Raw genomic sequence first — 18,633 nt, forward strand, 5'->3', positions numbered from 1 at the left:
TATTTCAGGTAAAGTACATGCATGATTTCGTCTTGAGTCTTTTTTTAGTATAACATCACGGACCTAACTTAAGGCTATGGTTTGCAGGTCCGTGATATTATTGATTATACAACTATACCCCCAGCAGAGCTATTACGGTTGTAAGCGGACCGTGCACGAGAATTTCGAGTAATCCCATTAGCCGATACATTGTCAATTTAAAAAGGCCATGATAATAATCTAATGTTTATCGTTCGGAAAGATATTTCTATTTATCTATTTATAAATCTGTATTTATTTATTTATCTATCAATGCATTTATTTGCTCACTTATATAAGCAAAACACTCATCGTCATATAAGTCAGATACAGTTACTCGTTTTTTCTTCAAAAGTTCGCCTCGGACAAGTCAAGTCAAGTAATATTTATTTATAAAGTCGGGTTTACAACAGACAGAACACAAGCTCTGAAGAGCTTTTAAAGCCGACTTGTAGTTATATTACGTGATAACAGACATAGCACATATTTAAAATATATAAATCATTATGTTACACATAAAATATGTAATACATCAAATAAAATTGAAAGACAGATATTTACTTTCTCCATTTTCCAAAATTGGTGTTCGTCCTAGCGAAACGGCTTCTTACGTCTGTAAGAAGACACTTTGGAAGAAAAACTCGTACTGTATCTATTACGTGTACGTGGTGAATAATAATTGTATTTTTGTGTGTGTAACTTATACTCATATTTGAAATAGTTTAATGTAACCTATAAAGCAGTTACGGCAGACGTTTTTCAAGAACAGCTAATTTCGGATGAATCACTTCCGCAGAAATGAAATTTGATGAGTTTTGATAGTTTTGCTTTAAATTTTAGCGATATACTCGTCTTATCTTCAAATCAATGGGTAAATATGATATCAATAAGGCGTTAAAATGAATAGAAGATTGATTTGGTTGAACCATTCCAAAACATTACAAAATTGAGTGTTAAAAATTCGGACATGTTGTGAGTTTCATATTTGTTAATGTAAACAAAGAAATTTAACTCATTGTTTGTTCAGAAATGCTATGTTAAAGCCATTTTACTACTAAATATTTGAATAAGCTTATCGTTAAAGCGTGTAATGCAGGCCCATTTCTGCCAATCTCATGAAGAAATGTAGGATAAATTTGTGAATGATCACACTGGACTGAGCTCGAACCAACTGAGCTAACGGGGCGGCTTGTTCTTGCCCACACACACACACTACACTCCGCCCCCAATTAACCTTTTAGGGACTCCTGCTGTTAACTGCTGCCACCAGTAAAGTAAACCTTGGAAGAAAAGTGTGCCAGGTTTGGCCCTGGAACTCACTAACGCCGGAACACTCTAACCAAATGAGCTAACCCAGTGGCTAGTTCTAGTCCACAAGCATGACACCAGCGTTCATAAATATGTACACAATGATAATCGTTTGTATAAGTCAGTTAAGGAAAACCTTGTAGCTATTCATAGATATGCAAATTAGGTTTACACGCATGCGTAATACGCTGTGCGTGCAGATCCCCCACGTGCAAGTTTGTGTACAAAATGAAAAATAAACATTAAACATTAAATAATAATAAAAGATACTTACATGTCTCGGTAAGAATTTCAACTTTTGATTGCCTAGTTACCATATAGTTGAATTGCAGTAGCTTCTTTATGAAGATCTAAGGAAGGTACGCGAAAAAGCGATTTGTCAGAAACTGCTTTCCGTCGGAAACTGCTTCTCAACCAGTATAACCCTTCCTCAGTGGCAGACAGAAATTCAGATAATTTGTTTTATGTTTATTGTCATAATGGATTTATCATCCCCAGCCACTGATAATCAGAGAATTTATGAAGATGGACTTCTATGGTTATAATTGTTAAAACAGAACAGTGCCACAATGTCAAGTACATAACTGTATATTCCTATTATTTCAGAGTTCACAGAGAGGCTGGGCAATTGCCCATTTGCATCTCTGATTGCATCGATCATCGTGTTTGTGGGTGTGGGGCTGTTCTGTGGGGGCCTGTACCGCGCCCTCACTATCATCATCAAGTCTGTTATGCAGGAGCTGTTTGGATTCGATGTATCATGGTAAACTCTCACTGCTGCTGTAATATAAAGTGGTGCTTTGTAATGATTAATATAATCTTTTCTTGCTTACAAGACAAGTGTTTAGATCTGGTCATTGATGAGTTCTGGACAATTTGGTCTTCTATACTCCATTGAAGATGAGTCACGCACAGCAGCACACCAATTTTAAAAAAACAATGTTTAAATTATTTTCTGCAATTGAAATTATGACATATCAAAAGAGCAATATCATATAAATAATGAATTGTCTTTGAAAAAATATACATGTGTATCATTAAAAAAATCTCAAATGTGTTTTTAAAAATATTGCGTGTCATGATGTCAGTAAAGAAACATGTTTCTTATGTTGAATACCTGTCCTCTATATGTGCCTGGCATAATACTTATACAATGTTTTTTTGTTTACAGGCTGGAGGTTCTGCAGATCGTGTTTATTGTGATCGCATGTGTGATGGGGCTGTTTGCCATTCTCTTGTTGATCTTCGCCTTCCTTGCAACTGGAGCGACCAGGAAAAACGTGTATTCTGGGGCCAGTTGCATCATGGGAGGCCGTATCTCGGCAGCTTTTGTAGGTTACATGTTCTTAAGAGTTCTCATTTAAGGAATAGTTTATAAGATGAGATAGTGCTATTCATATAGTGCTATTCAGCTTTTGTTCTCACAAAATGTACCTGGTAAAAACATTTGAAGAAAAATGGTCAGATTGATTTTCACTAATGAACAGTTCCTTCAATACATTCAGATATTTGGAAAATGAATCTTTATTACAAACTGAAAGGCCAGTAATTACTGATTGAAAATCAGTTTATATTTATTTCTCATTATCCCCCTTGATATGTTTTATTACATGGTAAATATTGAGCAATGGCTATATTGAGCACAATCACCAGCCTTAATTGATAGATAATAATACATCTATTGTATTCATTACATTGTCTCAAGAACTAAAACTGCTTCAAGGAGCATGGTTTTTGTGTCGCCTGAAAAGCCGACATATAGGGGTTACTTTTGTCGGCGTTGGCGTCCGCGTCCCATTTTCGCTTGTCCGGGGTATATCTCCTAAACTATTAGTGGTATCAACTTGAAACTTCATATGTACATAGATCTAATTGAGGGCAAGTGCAATGCACAAGAACTGTTACTCTTGCTTCCATATTTTTAGAGTTATTGCCCTTTGTTATTTTTCATGCTTAAAGTTTTGTCTGGGGCATATCTTGTAGAATATAAGAGTTATCAACTTGAAACTTCATATGTAGATAGATCTCATGGAGGGCAAGTGCAGTGCACAATAACAGTAACTCTTGCTTTCTTAGTTTTAAAATAATTGCCCTTTGTTAATTTTCATGCTTAAAGTTTTGTCCGGGGCATATCTTGAAGAATATATGAGGTATCAACTTGAAACTTCATAGCTAGATAAATCTCATTGAGGGCAAGTGCAGTGCACAATAACAGTAACTCTTGCTTTCTTAGTTTTAAAGTTATTGCCCCTTTGTTAATTTTCATGCTTAAAGTTTTGTCTGGGGCATATCTTGAAGAATATAAGAGTTATCAACTTGAAACTTCATAGCTAGATATATCTCATTGAGGGCAAGTGCAGTGCACAATAACAGTAACTCTTGCTTTCTTAGTTTTAAAGTTATTGCCCTTTGTTAATTTTCATGCTTAAAGTTTTGTCCGGGGCATATCTTGAAGAATATAAGAGGTATCAACTTGAAACTTCATAGCTAGATATATCTCATTGAGGGCAAGTGCAGTGCACAAGAACCGTTACTCTTGCTGCCATATTTTTAGAGTTATTGCCCTTTGTTAATTTTCATGCTTAAAGTTTTGTCCGGGGCATATCTTGAAGAATATAAGAGGTATCAACTTGAAACTTCATAGCTAGATATATCTCATTGAGGGCAAGTGCAGTGCACAAGAACCGTTACTCTTGCTGCCATATTTTTAGAGTTATTGCCCTTTGTTAATTTTCTTGCTTAGGTTTTGTCCGGGGCATATCTCGTAAACTATAGGAGGTTTCAACCTGAAACTTATTCCGTAGGTATATCTGATTGAGGGTTCAAATGCCACCTACACTTGAAAGTTAAATGGCAACATCATTGTCTATAAATGAATAAAATGCCAATCTAACAGCTATAATGTCGATAGTAAATAATTCGTCAGGCGACACATCCGACTCGCGGAGTTCTAGTCTTTTTATGTTTCCTGATATAGACTTCAAACTATATGTGCAGGCCATAAGTGAAGATTTCAAAATGTTAACAAACCTCACTCTTAAGTTATGGTTGCTGTCTCTGTCAATGTATAATGATTTTGTTGAGACGATCTTCAAGTACTCTCTTGACATGCAAAAATGTACAGTAATTCACCTTCATTGAGAGATTAAATCCAAAGACTGGCACAGTTTGTGTCCTTGCTTGATAAGTTATTTTAGGAACAAAACAGGAAAATTACTACTAAACATTGATGAGAGACCTTTTGCCATATTCAATAAACAACTTAGATTTAATGTAGATTTAAAAGTAGAATCTGAGTGTTTTTGGACTGTAAAAATGCTTGGCCAATAGACTGAATGTAATCACTGATGAATATCTACGGATAAGGATAAGACTAATATTGAATACTGACCCAGACCACTGGTCAAATAATGAAATATGTTTTCTCCCAAGTGATGCTAACCTTTTACTCTGCCAATATAACTAAATCCATCAATTGATGTGAGATACGTCCCTTTATAGTTAAAAATGTAAACAAACACCTTTTTTTACATCTATTTCTCTATTAAAGCAAATTCTGCCAGAAATGCTCTCCAAAAAAAATGTCAGAAGCCCCTATTGATAGGACGCAGGCATTTTTTACAATTGAAGAACTTAATAACCATGACGTTTTACATGTGCTGCACAGGAGATCAATAATCAGCTTGTTTTAATGTTCTGGCAATGTCATACAAAAAACGGAATGCAAGTACTAATAATTGACTTAAATTAATTATCATTAAGGTTAAATAATACATAATATAAAACATATTAGTAGTAAAATAAACAATGATAAGGTACTTACAAATTGTTTACCGCGATCATGTTTATTCATATGAATACACATACATGTATATACCCTTTTACATAGACAGTATAATTTCGGAAGAGAAGGTCAAATTTTTGTTGGGATCTTGAATTCATAGATAAGCAAACCCATGAAATCCATAGAAATTAATGTCCCACGAATGTTAATGATTCCACAGTATGTGACGTTGTTGAAAATAGTGACATCATTGACACTGCTGCTGTTCTAACAGACAAATTTAAAAAATGTTCAATTGTCTTTGAAGTATTATGTTTCAGAGAAGTGGTTGAATTATCTGAGGAAAATTTGTAAATAATCAGTGTAAATATAAACATTGAATATTTTAAAATTGCCTCGCAACTCTGTATGAAAAAGTTAAGTTAGTGCACCGTTCATCAGAATTCCTTTGGACTTTATTTACCATTCACTGATCAATGTTTTCACATACCGATGAATTGCAATACTAAAGCATTAAATCTTTAAAGCTGCACTCTCACAAATTAATGGTTTTGGCAACTTTTTATACGCCCGAAGGGTCGTATTATGTTATGGCCTCCATTGTCTGTCCGTCCGTTAGCAATTCCGTGTCCGGGCCATAACTTGGTAACTAATAAAGCAATTTTCAAATAACTTTATACAAATCATCACTACATTAAAAGGATGTGTCGCACGCAATTTCCAGGTCCATACCTCAAAGACTAGAATCACCATGGGGGTGCGTTAGCAAATCTGTGTCCGGGCCACAACTTGGTCACTAATAAAGTCATTTTCAAATAACTTTATACAAAGCATCATTACATTAAAAGGATGTGTCGCGCGCAATTTCCAGGTCCATACCTCAAACACTAGAATCACCATGGGGGGGGGGGGGACGTTAGCAATTCCATGTCCAGGCCATAACAGGGTTACTACTAAAGCAATTTTCAAATAACTTGATACAAATCATCTCTTCATTAAAAGGATTTGTCAAGCATGCTTTCCAGGTCCGTACCTCAAAGGCTAATTTCACTGGGGGGCGTTAGCAATTCCGTTAGCAATCTGTGTCCAGGCCACAACTTTGTGTTACTACTAATAAAGGAATTTTTAGAAAACGTGTCCTAGCCACAACTTTGTAACCAATAAAACAATTTTTAGATAACTTTATACAAATTATTGCTACATTAAAAGGATGTGTTGTGAGCACTTTCCAAGTCCTGCTACTTTTAAACTTAGTAAGCAGTATACTAGCATAACCTAAATGTTTATTAAAGACCTCAAGCCGAATCTTCTTCGGGCGTATAATGCTCCGTTTCGCGGTGCTCTTGTTTTATCTTAGAATGATAATATTCTATGGCTAAAGGCATTACTAACAGTTTAAGAAAAATGCATAAAACATCAACTTTTTATCCCCCGCCTTGCGTGCGTCCGTCCCACATTGATTTCTTTGCATCTCCTCTCACATTTCTCATGCGATTTCTACCAAACTTTCACAGATTGATGATCATAAAGTGAAGCAGGGCATATTGTCGTCCTGATTCGACCTTTTTTGAAAGAGTTATTGCCCTTTGCTTATTTTACATTTAAAATTGGTTTCTTTGCAACTCCTCTTACGTTTTTCATGCCATTTCTACCAAACTCTCACAGATTGATTATCATAAAAGTGAAGCAGCGCATATTGTCGGGCTTTACCGATTTGACCATTTTTGAAAGAGTAATTGCCCTTTGTTTTACATTTAAAATTGGTTTCTTCGCAACTCCTCTTACATTTTTCATGCGATTACTACCAAACTTTAAAAATTTGATGACTATATTATAGTGACGCAGTGCATATTGTCGGGCTTTCGCGATTCGACCATTTTTGAAAGAGTTATTCCCTTTCTTTATTTTACATTTAAAATTGGTTTCTTCGCAACTCCTCTTAAGTTTTTCATGCGATTTCTACCAAACTTTCACAGATTAATGACTATATAGTGACACGGCGCATATTGTCAGGCTTTTGCAATTTGACCTTTTTTGAAAGAGTAATCACCCTTTGTTTATTTTACATTTAAAATTGGTTTCTTCGCAATAATGCTGCGCATATTGTCAGGCTTTTGCGATTTGACCTTTTTTGGAAGAGTTATTGCCTTTTTTTTATTTTATATATAAAATTTGTTTCTTCGCACCTCCTCTTATGTTTTTCATGTGATTTCTACGAAACTTTCAAGTGGTACAGTGTATAATGTCCAGCTTTATTATTTGATTTTTTGTAAAGAGTTATTGCCTTTTGTTAATTTATCACTACATTTTTCTCTTCGTAAGTCCTAGAGTTATTGCCCTTTCTTAATTTTACGCATTTCTTATGTTCCTGAGAAACTACCCTTACCATTGATTGGCTTTCGTTACAAAAAATGCCCCCATGAGCTGTCTGTGACCGCTCTTGTTAACTTAAATATGAAAATATCTGGGATTTTTTGTCAGCAGTCTAATATCACTGGTTTACATGCATTCTCGCATAATTTGGCTAGTTCCAAGACAAAATATAAAAAGTTCAATCTGTGAGAGTGCAGCTTTAATCAACATCAACTTTCATGTTTTACATTCACTGTAGGATGTTTGACTTATTTCAATGTTTTCATTCATGAATCCAATACAAGGTTTCCTTAGATTCTCAATCTGTGTCGGTAACTGCTCAGTTTACCAGTAACACTTTTTATGGTGGTGGTTCAGATTACACTTCCACCTGTGCTTTATGCCTGATACCAGTCTATTTATAAAGCATCTTTGTGATGTTAGTTATGTATTATGTCTAGGTCAAATTTAAAGAAGACTTACAATGTGTTTTAAACCAAACATCCTGTAAATAACCAAGAAAAAGGTCCGTTTATTAAAGGCAAATGATGAAAAAAAAGGAAAAAATCTGAAAAGTCACTAAGTTGAAAATTTAGAAGCTTTATGAATATACCCCTGATTCACATCATACCTACTAAATTATATGACACGGTTGACACGACACCTTGTAAATTAATTATCAAACATGTACATTTTACCCTATCCACTGTATTTCAGTTCATGTTCATCTCCTACCTACTGAACCTGGTGTGGCTGGTGATCTCTGCCGTGTGTGTGATTCCAATTGTCGGCTACCTCATGGTCCACTCCATCTGCGCCACTGAGGTCTACAGTAAGGACGCAAACAGTCTCAACGGATACTGCTTCACACTCACTAATTTTGGTATGTGGATGGTGGTGTTTCTGGTGAAGTGCTGGTATGTGTGTCTGCTTCCCACTAAGTGGTTGGACAGTTTTGGTTTAAGCCTGAACTGAGGTGCTTTCTCCAAGCCTCTGAAAACAGTCACCACTACTTGTTTCTACCCACTGGCCAGTTAAGGGAACCAAGCTTGATTCATAGTATGTTTTCACAATTGAGCTAAAATGAAATATGAAAACTAGTTACATCAGTTAAGGTTTTCTATAACGCAACTTTTTTGTTAACTATATAGAGAATATTTATTGATTTTGGTGTAATAACTATTAATTTTTCACACTGAAATTCAGCTGATTTTCTATTTCTTTTATGCTTAAATTGATGCAAAAACACTTGAATTTGTTGGAAGTAGGGGTTGTTAAACTTCACTATTTACACATTAAAATTTCCCACTGAGATGTATTTTGAGAGAATTTAAATTCAGCATACAGGAATAATGTGGTAATTTCTCTCTCTTTATAGTCCGCTATGAGACCTATTATAGGATCATTTAATTAAAGGGACTGTACACCAGATTGGCACCAAAAAAAGCTTTTTTCTGTAACGAATCTCAGGACAATTATCTAATAGAATGTGTTACGCTTTGATATCATAACTGTAAAAAAAGTACCAAAATGTAAAAAAAAAATTGTGTCGGAGACTGGGTTCGAACCTGTGCGGCCAAAATTGCAGTCAAGCGTTGTATCAACTGAGCTACAACAGCTTACTCTAATTGGGTGACATAATTAAGCTATACACCTATATCGGTAATATCACGTAATAACACCGACTAGCCAATCACGCATAAGAAATGAATTCTACCTGGTAGACATACCCAGTAATCTTTTTTAATGGAAAAATACGAAATAACTGCTAAACTTGAATAAATTGTAAATTATGTGGTACTTCAGTTAGTAAGTTTCAATGCATTGTACACATTGATGTCAAGTTTATGTCAGTTTTCGACAATTTTCTTTTTTTTTCGCTATTTTATCATACGGAGTACAGCCCCTTTTAAGGGACCAGCAAATCAGCCAATACAGTATTTTATCAAAACAAGCCTAGAAATGTCAATATGAGCTATTAATATAAGTATGTGGATGAATATTGGTTTCCCAGCTTATAGTGTATATATAGGATATGAAAGTAACATGATTAGTCCAGAAACATATACTGAAGCTACTTTAAAATCTACTGGTATTTATGTGGTAGACAAACGCAGTAAATTTTGAATTGAAAAAAAGCAAAAACAAAAAAGAAAAGCGATGTCATAAGTGATGTGTTACAACACGTCACCATAGTGCAAGAACTCAATATCTGCTTCTATTTTTATATGCAGTTATTACGTTATTGCACTAAGATACAGTAAGTAAGATTTAATGCCTTGTACTCAACGATATCAATTTCATGTAAGGCATTGACAATTTTTCATTTTTTGCAATTGTATCAGCTGGTGTCTAGTCCCTTTAATATCTGCAGCATGACCTCCCTTTGCTGGTTTGAATATCCATATTGAAACTTTTCACCACATATGTGTGTGACTCAATCATCAGTGAGGGCTTTTATATGATAATGATAGTTCTGATAAATGCAAGGAAGATTGAAGCTGTTTACATGTTCATTATTGTACATCTTTCCATGTTTGTCAGATTTAGTTTGAACCTATACAAAAACATTTAGTATCTGAAATTGCGTACATAGTACCTTGACATAGTTTTTGCTACAGTTATGAATATTTCATGAAACATTAACACTCTATGTTCCTTACATTCTGTGCATAATTTGTTCTGCTGCTCTTTGCTTTTAGTCCCAACTGTAAAATTATGAATACAGAGTAGATTGATTGATGGCATGGTGTTTCTCAAGGTGAGAAATTGAAATGGGCTGGACAGGCTTAAAAAATGTTTGTGATCCTGTAAGGCATATAAATTTTCCTGAGTTAAACCCTAAACAAATTTGGGGGGAAAATTCCCGGAAATTCTAAATTTTAGAGTAGAAAATACCAAATAATTGTACATGTATATAAAGTATACAGAAAAGAAGAAAGTGTTGTTTGTGTTCCAGGTATATACAGAAACCAATCCTACCCCCTGGGGATCACACCACCGGGCCGGGAACAACTCTGCGGCCATACGGAGCTTAGACGCTTCTGTGATAAGGTATATTGCCTCAGTACTGAACAGTGAATATGCTGGGCTACCACACAATGTGGAAATGTATATTTGATGAATTCAGTGCCTTATGGCCTATGAATATATTATGAACATATATATATATATATGTACATAAGGTCTTATACCAGAGATAATTCTGATGATTTATTTTAATGTAAAGTCATGCCCTGACCCGAGGACAATATTACCTGACCTACATGTAACTGGATTTATCTGGTATTTCAAAGTTCAAAGTTTCTTTGATTCATGCAGGCTCCTAAATATTTACTTTAACCAGAAGTCATTGTACGCATTTTTGCTAATGAAGGTGACATTGTTAATTGATTTAATGATATTTAAATATGTTAATTATGGCTAGTCATGCAGCTAATTATACAGAGCTTCATGCTACAGATATGGACAATGATGATCAGGTGGATGTGGAGCACATTGGTTAACGCATATTTTATTTAAGGACATTACATTAAACTATTATAGACTTTCCTCTCTTGCTGACTGAAGATGGTGGTTGGGGTAGTGGTGATTGTGCTGCTACTGTTGCTGCTGTTGCTAAAACTAAAAGTAGAAACTCCCTATACTAGAAGTTATGCATCAGCTGTATATCTACCTGGGTTTACTTTATAGTTACTCCTAATCCTCATGAATTAATGCCAGTTTTGTGATACATTTCAGATCGAGGAATCTGGCCCCATGTTCTGTGTAGCACTAGTGGGGTCTGTGTTGATCTGTCTTGGCATGGTTAGTATAAAATCTATTCCTTTGCAGTATATCATATACATGGGTGAAGTTGATATGGTTTTGTTTTGCTTTCACATAATTCATTGTGAAAATTTTGCAATAAAATGATTTGTAAAAAGGATAATTTAGTTATAAACACTCTCTTTGGTTCCCACTTTCACCCTTGTATAGATACTTACAATTGTATTGGAAATATTGCTTAACTATATAAACATATATATATATATATAAACATTTGTATTTAGTAGTTTATTTCAATTAAATGTTAGGATATTCATGTAAAATTTCTACATATTTTAGGATATCATGTATAATTTCTACATATTTTAAAATGATATACAAACCTATAACTTATACATAACACTGTTATAATATCATTTTAAATATAACAAGCCACATGCCAATATCCAACCCCAAATTCTGGAAACTTCTTAAGTCCCTGATAACAGGATTAAGCTAGACTCACTATCATTGTTTTTCAATAATTTGCATAACATTTGCTTCTTTAAGAGTTTTTATACTTAAGAATGGAATTATCTTTATGATAATCAAGTTTAACCATTTTTCAATTATCAAAATTCAATTTAGGTATGTATTTTGGCTATTTGAAATAGGCTACTTAAACATATGTGTTGATGACGTTGTACACTGTACAAGTTGAAATAAACTGTCTGTCTGTCTGTCTGAACCCTGTTAAGCTTAATGAGTTTCTAGATATTGGGGCCAGGACATATGTGGTTTGGGTACTTTCTAGCCTCGACCAACCAGTTACGGAATACTACCATTGATTGAATGCAGTTATTCTCTCCAGAATACGATCAAAACTATTGCCTGCATACTAGAGATCATGTACTTATAGTAATGGTCTTGTGTAATGAATTGTTTCAGTTTTATTTTTCCCCTGTCTACTAAAAATAGTATTAAGAACTTTCACTAAATTTTTCTCTTTATTATTTCTCTGCATATCTATTATAGCATATTATTAATTATAAAATTAGGAATGAAACTATTATATTAAGCCATTGCTTTAAAGCATGCCTATTTCATCCTTTATTCAGCTGCACTTCATGATAAGCCTTGCAGCCAATTACACAAGAATCCGAATCTCGAAGGAGCTGACAGACTATCGTGATGCGGTGGACATGGAGGAGCTGGAGCTTCACTCTGCAGTGGACAAAGGCTCCTCCCAGTACTGACATACGAAGCGCTGGCTGGACCCCACATCACGACTCACTGAGGCACAGGAAGACAATGGTTACGATGACGATGATGAGGATGAAGATAGCAGTGTGCACTCAAATGAAGTCGCTGAAATTACAAGACGATAGGGTGGTCTAACATTAGTGTTTGTTTGTGACCCTTAATTTTGACATCTGGCACCTATATCATGAAAACAGTCAAATCTCATTCTCAGACTCAACTCAATTTAAATCATAAAAGCATAGTATGATAGTAAATCTTGCATGTTTTTGTACTTTTTGAAACCATACTTTTTAAATAGAAGGTGTTGGTAAAAATAAATTGTAAATATTTCAAAGAAAATATAATTCTAAAGCAAAAAATATACTTGGGTTATTGATGAAAAATAATAAATAGTACTCAATTACTATTTTGGGTGTTGAATATTTTTCCATTGGAATTTTGACCGAAGATTATAGAATGCGCTCTTATAGGGTGTAAAAACATACATGAATTTAATAACTTTTGCTTTTATACGATAAAATGAGTTAAGATTAAGATTTTATAAAAGCATTTTCGTGATATTGGGGCCTGGTCTTAAAAATGACACTTAAACTTTTCGATAGTGATTTACCCAAGTATGTGCATAGTGATAGGAAGATTAAGGGTCACATATTCAGTTCATGGGCCAGTTTGAATGGAAAAAGTATCATTCCGTGTTGGTTGTTCATAAATGTATGAATGAAAGAAAAACACCCAAGAGTTTTTCCACTTGTCATTCATAAAAAATGTTCCTTTAACAAATATTTCTTCATGACATCTGATGCATTTTCCCGCATTGTAAACATCAAAATATACAATCATAACATACCATCACAACATGCCATCACAACATGCCATCATAACATGCCATCACAACATACCATCATTACATAACATCATAATCTTTCCTATGTTGATCTTTAAAGGTATTTAGGCAAAATGTATATAATACTAAGTGTGATGAAACACAATATATTTATGTTTTCAGCACCAGGGTGCATTGTTATCACCTAATACTCTTTTAAGGTTGTACTTGAGGAAACATATCATAGTTTATCATAAACTAGTTTCTTGTCTTATGACAGATTGAAGATATTTTTTTCTGCAAAATAAAACGTGCACATAATTTGTTGAACTGCATTTAATTAAAAGATGTACATAGAAAACAAATAGACATATACAGCAACAACATTTAATGCATTCAAGCAATTATGCCTATAGCTTGCAAACAATGAACAAGCAATACAGATGTCATTTAAACAATTAGAGTCACTGTATTTATGATAGTTTTATTGATAGGAATCCCCAGATGTCCTAATTATTTGCTTTTATCGATGATATTTTTAGCTTAGTTTAATGAAAACCACTTCGTCATATATGTCATGATATTCTATAACAGTACTGTTTTTCTCAATATGATGTTTCATTGCTATTTGATCCTTTTATGTCTGAAAATAGCTCATTGAGCTAATGTTTTTTGTAAGCCTACCCATCTTTAAATAAAGATTCTTGTATCTTATTGTGCACAATATTAATTTCCTCTTGAAAATTGATATTATTGTAAACAGATTTCCTACTGTTGCCAGAGAGGATTCAAAATAGTTGTGTATCTAAAGGTAATGAAACATGGGTAATTTTTCTTTTGTTGAAACATAACCAATCGTTTTTTAGTCCTTTAATAATTCATAAGGCAACTCTTCCCAAGAAAGACATCGCTTGTGACTTTTGGAAGAAATATTTTATACTTAAACCATTGTAGAGACCAGGAGCTATATTCATAACACATCTTGGTGAATAGTTTTGAATAAGTGAAATTTAAAGAAAACTTACATGATTACTAAATGTTTTTACACCAAAGTTATGAAAATAAGGAAGAATAAGAAAACCAAATAATAAAGGCTTAAATATAAATTTGATGATAAAAAGAGGGTACTCAAAAAAAAATGTTTTTGACATTCAAAAAAATAATTTGTTGAAATATTCACAAAAATGTTTTATGAAATAAGTTGAAAAAATTTACGAAAATGTTTTATGAATACAGCCCCTGATGTAGGTCATTTCACTTTAAAGTCTCGGGTCGATTTAGCATATTGAATTAAATTTTGCCCTCATTGTTGTAAAGTGCAACTTTATCACCTCTTTATACGGAGGTTTTGTGGTTCTTCATCAGTCTATAAAGTGCCTTGTTTGTGACTGTGAATACACTCAGTTTCCAAAGAGGTTGGTAAATTTAATTGTATATGTGACTTTTCTTCAGGGTTATTTGTTACATAAACTAATGCCTCTTAAAGACAAAATAGTTTGAAATCTGAAAAAAATATTTTTATTAAAGGTGAAACATTTTATTTACTCTAAAGTATTTGTTTTACTATAAGTAATCTTTCAAATAAGCATTGAATTATTGTAACAAAATGAACCCTAAGTTTGAATACAATTTATTATCAGTTTTAAATTGTTCATGTAATTTTCAGTTATTCATGAATGGTGTAGAGTCAGATATTGTTTTGCCAATGTAATTGTATGGTTTTTTTTACGCGAACATATGTTTTTCGTGTTGCGTTTCATTGCCAGTTTTTACAACAAGAACATTTTATATGTCTAGGGAAAGTGAAATGAAATTATGTTGTTTGTCTGTTTGTGACATCTATGAAAATGTCAACTGAAAAAGATTAAGCAGTGATACCAATTACTTGCCCTATGGATTAAAAAACAGACAGACACTGATTACGTTCAAATAAGGAAACAACAGAAAATCGCAAGGGGTGTTCAGATAATTTTATTAGCCTAATGGATTGGGCATGGGTTTTGGATTATGAGATTTTGCTTATGTCTGTAGAGAACAATGTTTTCTGTGATGATTATAAAACTTATATATCAGGTGATTTAGATAAACATATCAAGTTAATATCTGTGAATTTTACAATGTAATTTGAGTGATATTCTAAGAGCATTTAAAGAGTTGTTTATACATGTCCATGATTAAATGTTTCGGTACTTTTTTGTAGTGTCCATTATGACCTATATATGTAGACAGTTTCGTTCATTTGTCGTTACTTTCTCTGTGTATGGCATCCATTTGTATTTGAGTTTTGTGAAGGTCCTTAGGGTTTCTAATGGTGATGGAAGGTATCTCCTTCATTTTATTTTTTTTTGTGATATTTATTTATTCATTCAAGTACAGAAAAGTTTAGAGACGATCACTTATTCTCTTGATAACCATGTGTTTTCAAGGCAGAGTACACAGGCCGCTTTATAAATTTGTAAATATTTACTCTTTGTGATATTGACCCAGTTTGTTTTCAAACAATTGATAAGATCTAATTTCATGAAGAACACATAGAAGACTGTATTATTGGCAAATGTTTTGACAAACCATAGAGGACCATCGCATTGCATTCATCACATTCAATATTATTGTATTCACCTTTTTATTTTTCCATAACTTTTTTTCCATCTCAACTTTTCAACTTTTCAATTTTTTACTGAATGTTGGTATATATGTTATGAAAATCAGGGGTTTTAAAGAAGTTCATTTGACATCTTTATTTTAGGCCCCTCTGGTAAGTGTGTAAATTGGCCTATCAGCTATTGTTAGACATTCCAGCCAGCTTTAGGTTTATTTTTGTACTAATATTTTTATATTATTTAATGGATTTCATTTTAATGCATATTATGCCTTTATAAATACTGTATATTTTTTATTTGATTAAAAATCATTGTTCTCATACATATGTTTATACCATATTAACATTATTTTGTATAAACTAACATATCAGGAATGGTCATAAGCATTGAAATCTGTAAATTTTATTTACATGTTATAATGTAGCACATTTTTTTAATATTCTTTCATTTATTTTTAAGAATTTGACATTCAATTTGTCTTTGTAAATACCATAATTCATCATCACCCACAAACAATCATGTTTTCCAAAATGCAGGAAAGTTGCAGTTGTATGTCATATTGTGAACTCATTTAGATTTGCTGTCAATCTTTATTGTAATAAATATGGTATCTCTTTTAGTTGAGTTCTTTTTATAGACATACTTGTATTGGTTCTTTTATGAATTATGACATGCATTGAGGTCATGGTCCAAGAATATTCATTAAAAAAAAAGAACAACTATTGTTTGAAGTTGTAAACAATTTTCCAATTAGCACATGTTATGTGACTGATGGAAATGTTGAACCTTTAAGAAGTATTGCAGGTTTATGACTTTTTGACCTCTTGTATTAAGGGGACTTAATTCTTGTTTAAACTGGTCATTTATGTACTTCTACTGGAAGGTGCTGGTTTTTACTGGTTTCGAAACACTGAGAAGATTACAAATGGTAAAGAATGACAGCCTGTCATTTATGATAAGATTCCCATACTGCAGTCCACAAGATTTCACAGGAACAAGACTGAACTAAAAGTATTTGAAGAAAGGAATTGAAATAAGGGCGATATGGAAGTAGGTGCAGATAAGTTTTTTTCTTGCACTTATACTAAAAGTGACACTCACATTTAAAATAAATACAAACACATGTATAACAAACATCAATTCTGAAGGATAAACCATTAACTACTTACTAAATAATGTATTTGGAAAATATTTATAACTGATAACAAGATTGTAACCATGTATTTAATAGCTGAAAATGCACAAATATTAAATGACTGGTGAGTGATTAAAGATTTACAGTGATCAACTATCGTCTTATAAGGTAGAAATAATGTGTTTTCGGCACCTTTCGGCACTAAATTACCTTCACATTAAACACAGTATTCTTCATAAGAACCATTGTTTTCGATATCGTTCATTTTTTTTTCGGTAAATTAAAACAATTGTGGTACATCTTATTTGGGTGTGAGAGTGCATCTTTAAGTTATTCTCAATCTCTTCAATAATAACACTTAAACTCAAGAACATAATTATTGTAATTTTTTCTTTAAATCTAGTGCACAGCTTTTTTTATTTGTATATTTTATAGCTGTCTACTGTGATGAAATGATGATGGCTTATAATGTACTGTAAATCACACAATAACACTCTGTCAAGTTTTGTGACTACATTTCCTGAAAGTTTTAAGGTATTTTGGTTAGTCTGTTTTTTAAGGGGCACTGGAACTATAACGGGGATATATGAATGAAAATGCACCCTAAGTCAATATGACACAATTGAATCGGGATAAGAAAAATATTTCAAAGCTTTACAATGATAACTTCCCTAAATACCTTGTTTTGAGGGAAGTGAACATGTATAAAACATTATGATTTAAAAAATTAATACTGCATGCAGAAGGGGCAATGTAATTCTGTTGTTAATGGTAAAAAAATGGTGACCTTGACTAGATTTGCTGAAATTTAGTATACTTGTGTACAGCTGTTGCGTTTAAGAAGTGTGACATTGACTGATGTTTACAGTAAGCAGGGTGTGTGGTTATGTTGAAGTACTTTAGCAATGTTTTTGTCGTATTTTCACTGAAATTAAAAACTTTTTGCATTGGGAACATTTAAGTTTGCTCAATGGAGTGTTCTATCTATGTAGTGAAACGTTTAAATGCAGGTAATTAATGCCATGTCAGACCATGTGTGTCATGCTTTTACCTAACCACAATATGAATAAATTGCTCCACATAAAACATGGGTTTTGACATTTCTAGTTGTATATTGTTTCGTATTTCGCACTGGCTGCACCATATGGTATTTCAACATCAGCAATTCTTTCGTCAGCTAGACATTTGAAATGCAACCACGAAACTTTTGTTTTTTTATTTTAAAATCAAGACATGCAGGTCGACGGTATGATCGGTTATTTACCAATAGCACACACAGGCTTCAATCAAAACACATATTGTGCATACTATTAAAATGTCAATGACACAAAATTGTTGAAAATCCCATCATCCCCTTGTGTCGTGCAATATTGCAGTCATAAATCAATAACACCACTTATAAATTCTCGATAAACAATGATTGATTGTCTGATAAAATTTTAATATCCTGAGGAAAATTAAAATAAGGTTTGATAGCGATGTTTCGCAGAGACACAGAAGTGTGTGTGTTTGTTTTAGTTCGATTGATTTAGATTTAAACGTTAATGTATATAATCGTACCTTGTCTTATAATCAATATAAAACTATGGAAATTATGAGCAAT

The 18,633-nt window shown here is 33.1% G+C and overlaps 1 protein-coding gene across 1 annotated transcript; it reads left to right on the forward strand.

Moving 5' to 3' along the window:
* The first annotated feature begins 764 nt into the window (after positions 1-764).
* LOC128228622 (neuronal membrane glycoprotein M6-a-like) lies at positions 765-16,514 on the forward strand. Its single transcript, XM_052940037.1, has 7 exons — positions 765-889; positions 1,933-2,089; positions 2,498-2,657; positions 8,180-8,345; positions 10,422-10,516; positions 11,204-11,269; positions 12,328-16,514. The coding sequence occupies exons 1-7, from the start codon at positions 886-888 to the stop codon at positions 12,463-12,465; spliced, it is 786 nt and encodes a 261-aa protein (XP_052795997.1). The 5' UTR covers positions 765-885; the 3' UTR covers positions 12,466-16,514.
* The last annotated feature ends 2,119 nt before the right edge of the window (positions 16,515-18,633 follow it).

This window comes from Mya arenaria, chromosome 3 (assembly GCF_026914265.1).
Source record: "Mya arenaria isolate MELC-2E11 chromosome 3, ASM2691426v1".
NCBI lineage: Eukaryota > Metazoa > Mollusca > Bivalvia > Myida > Myidae > Mya > Mya arenaria.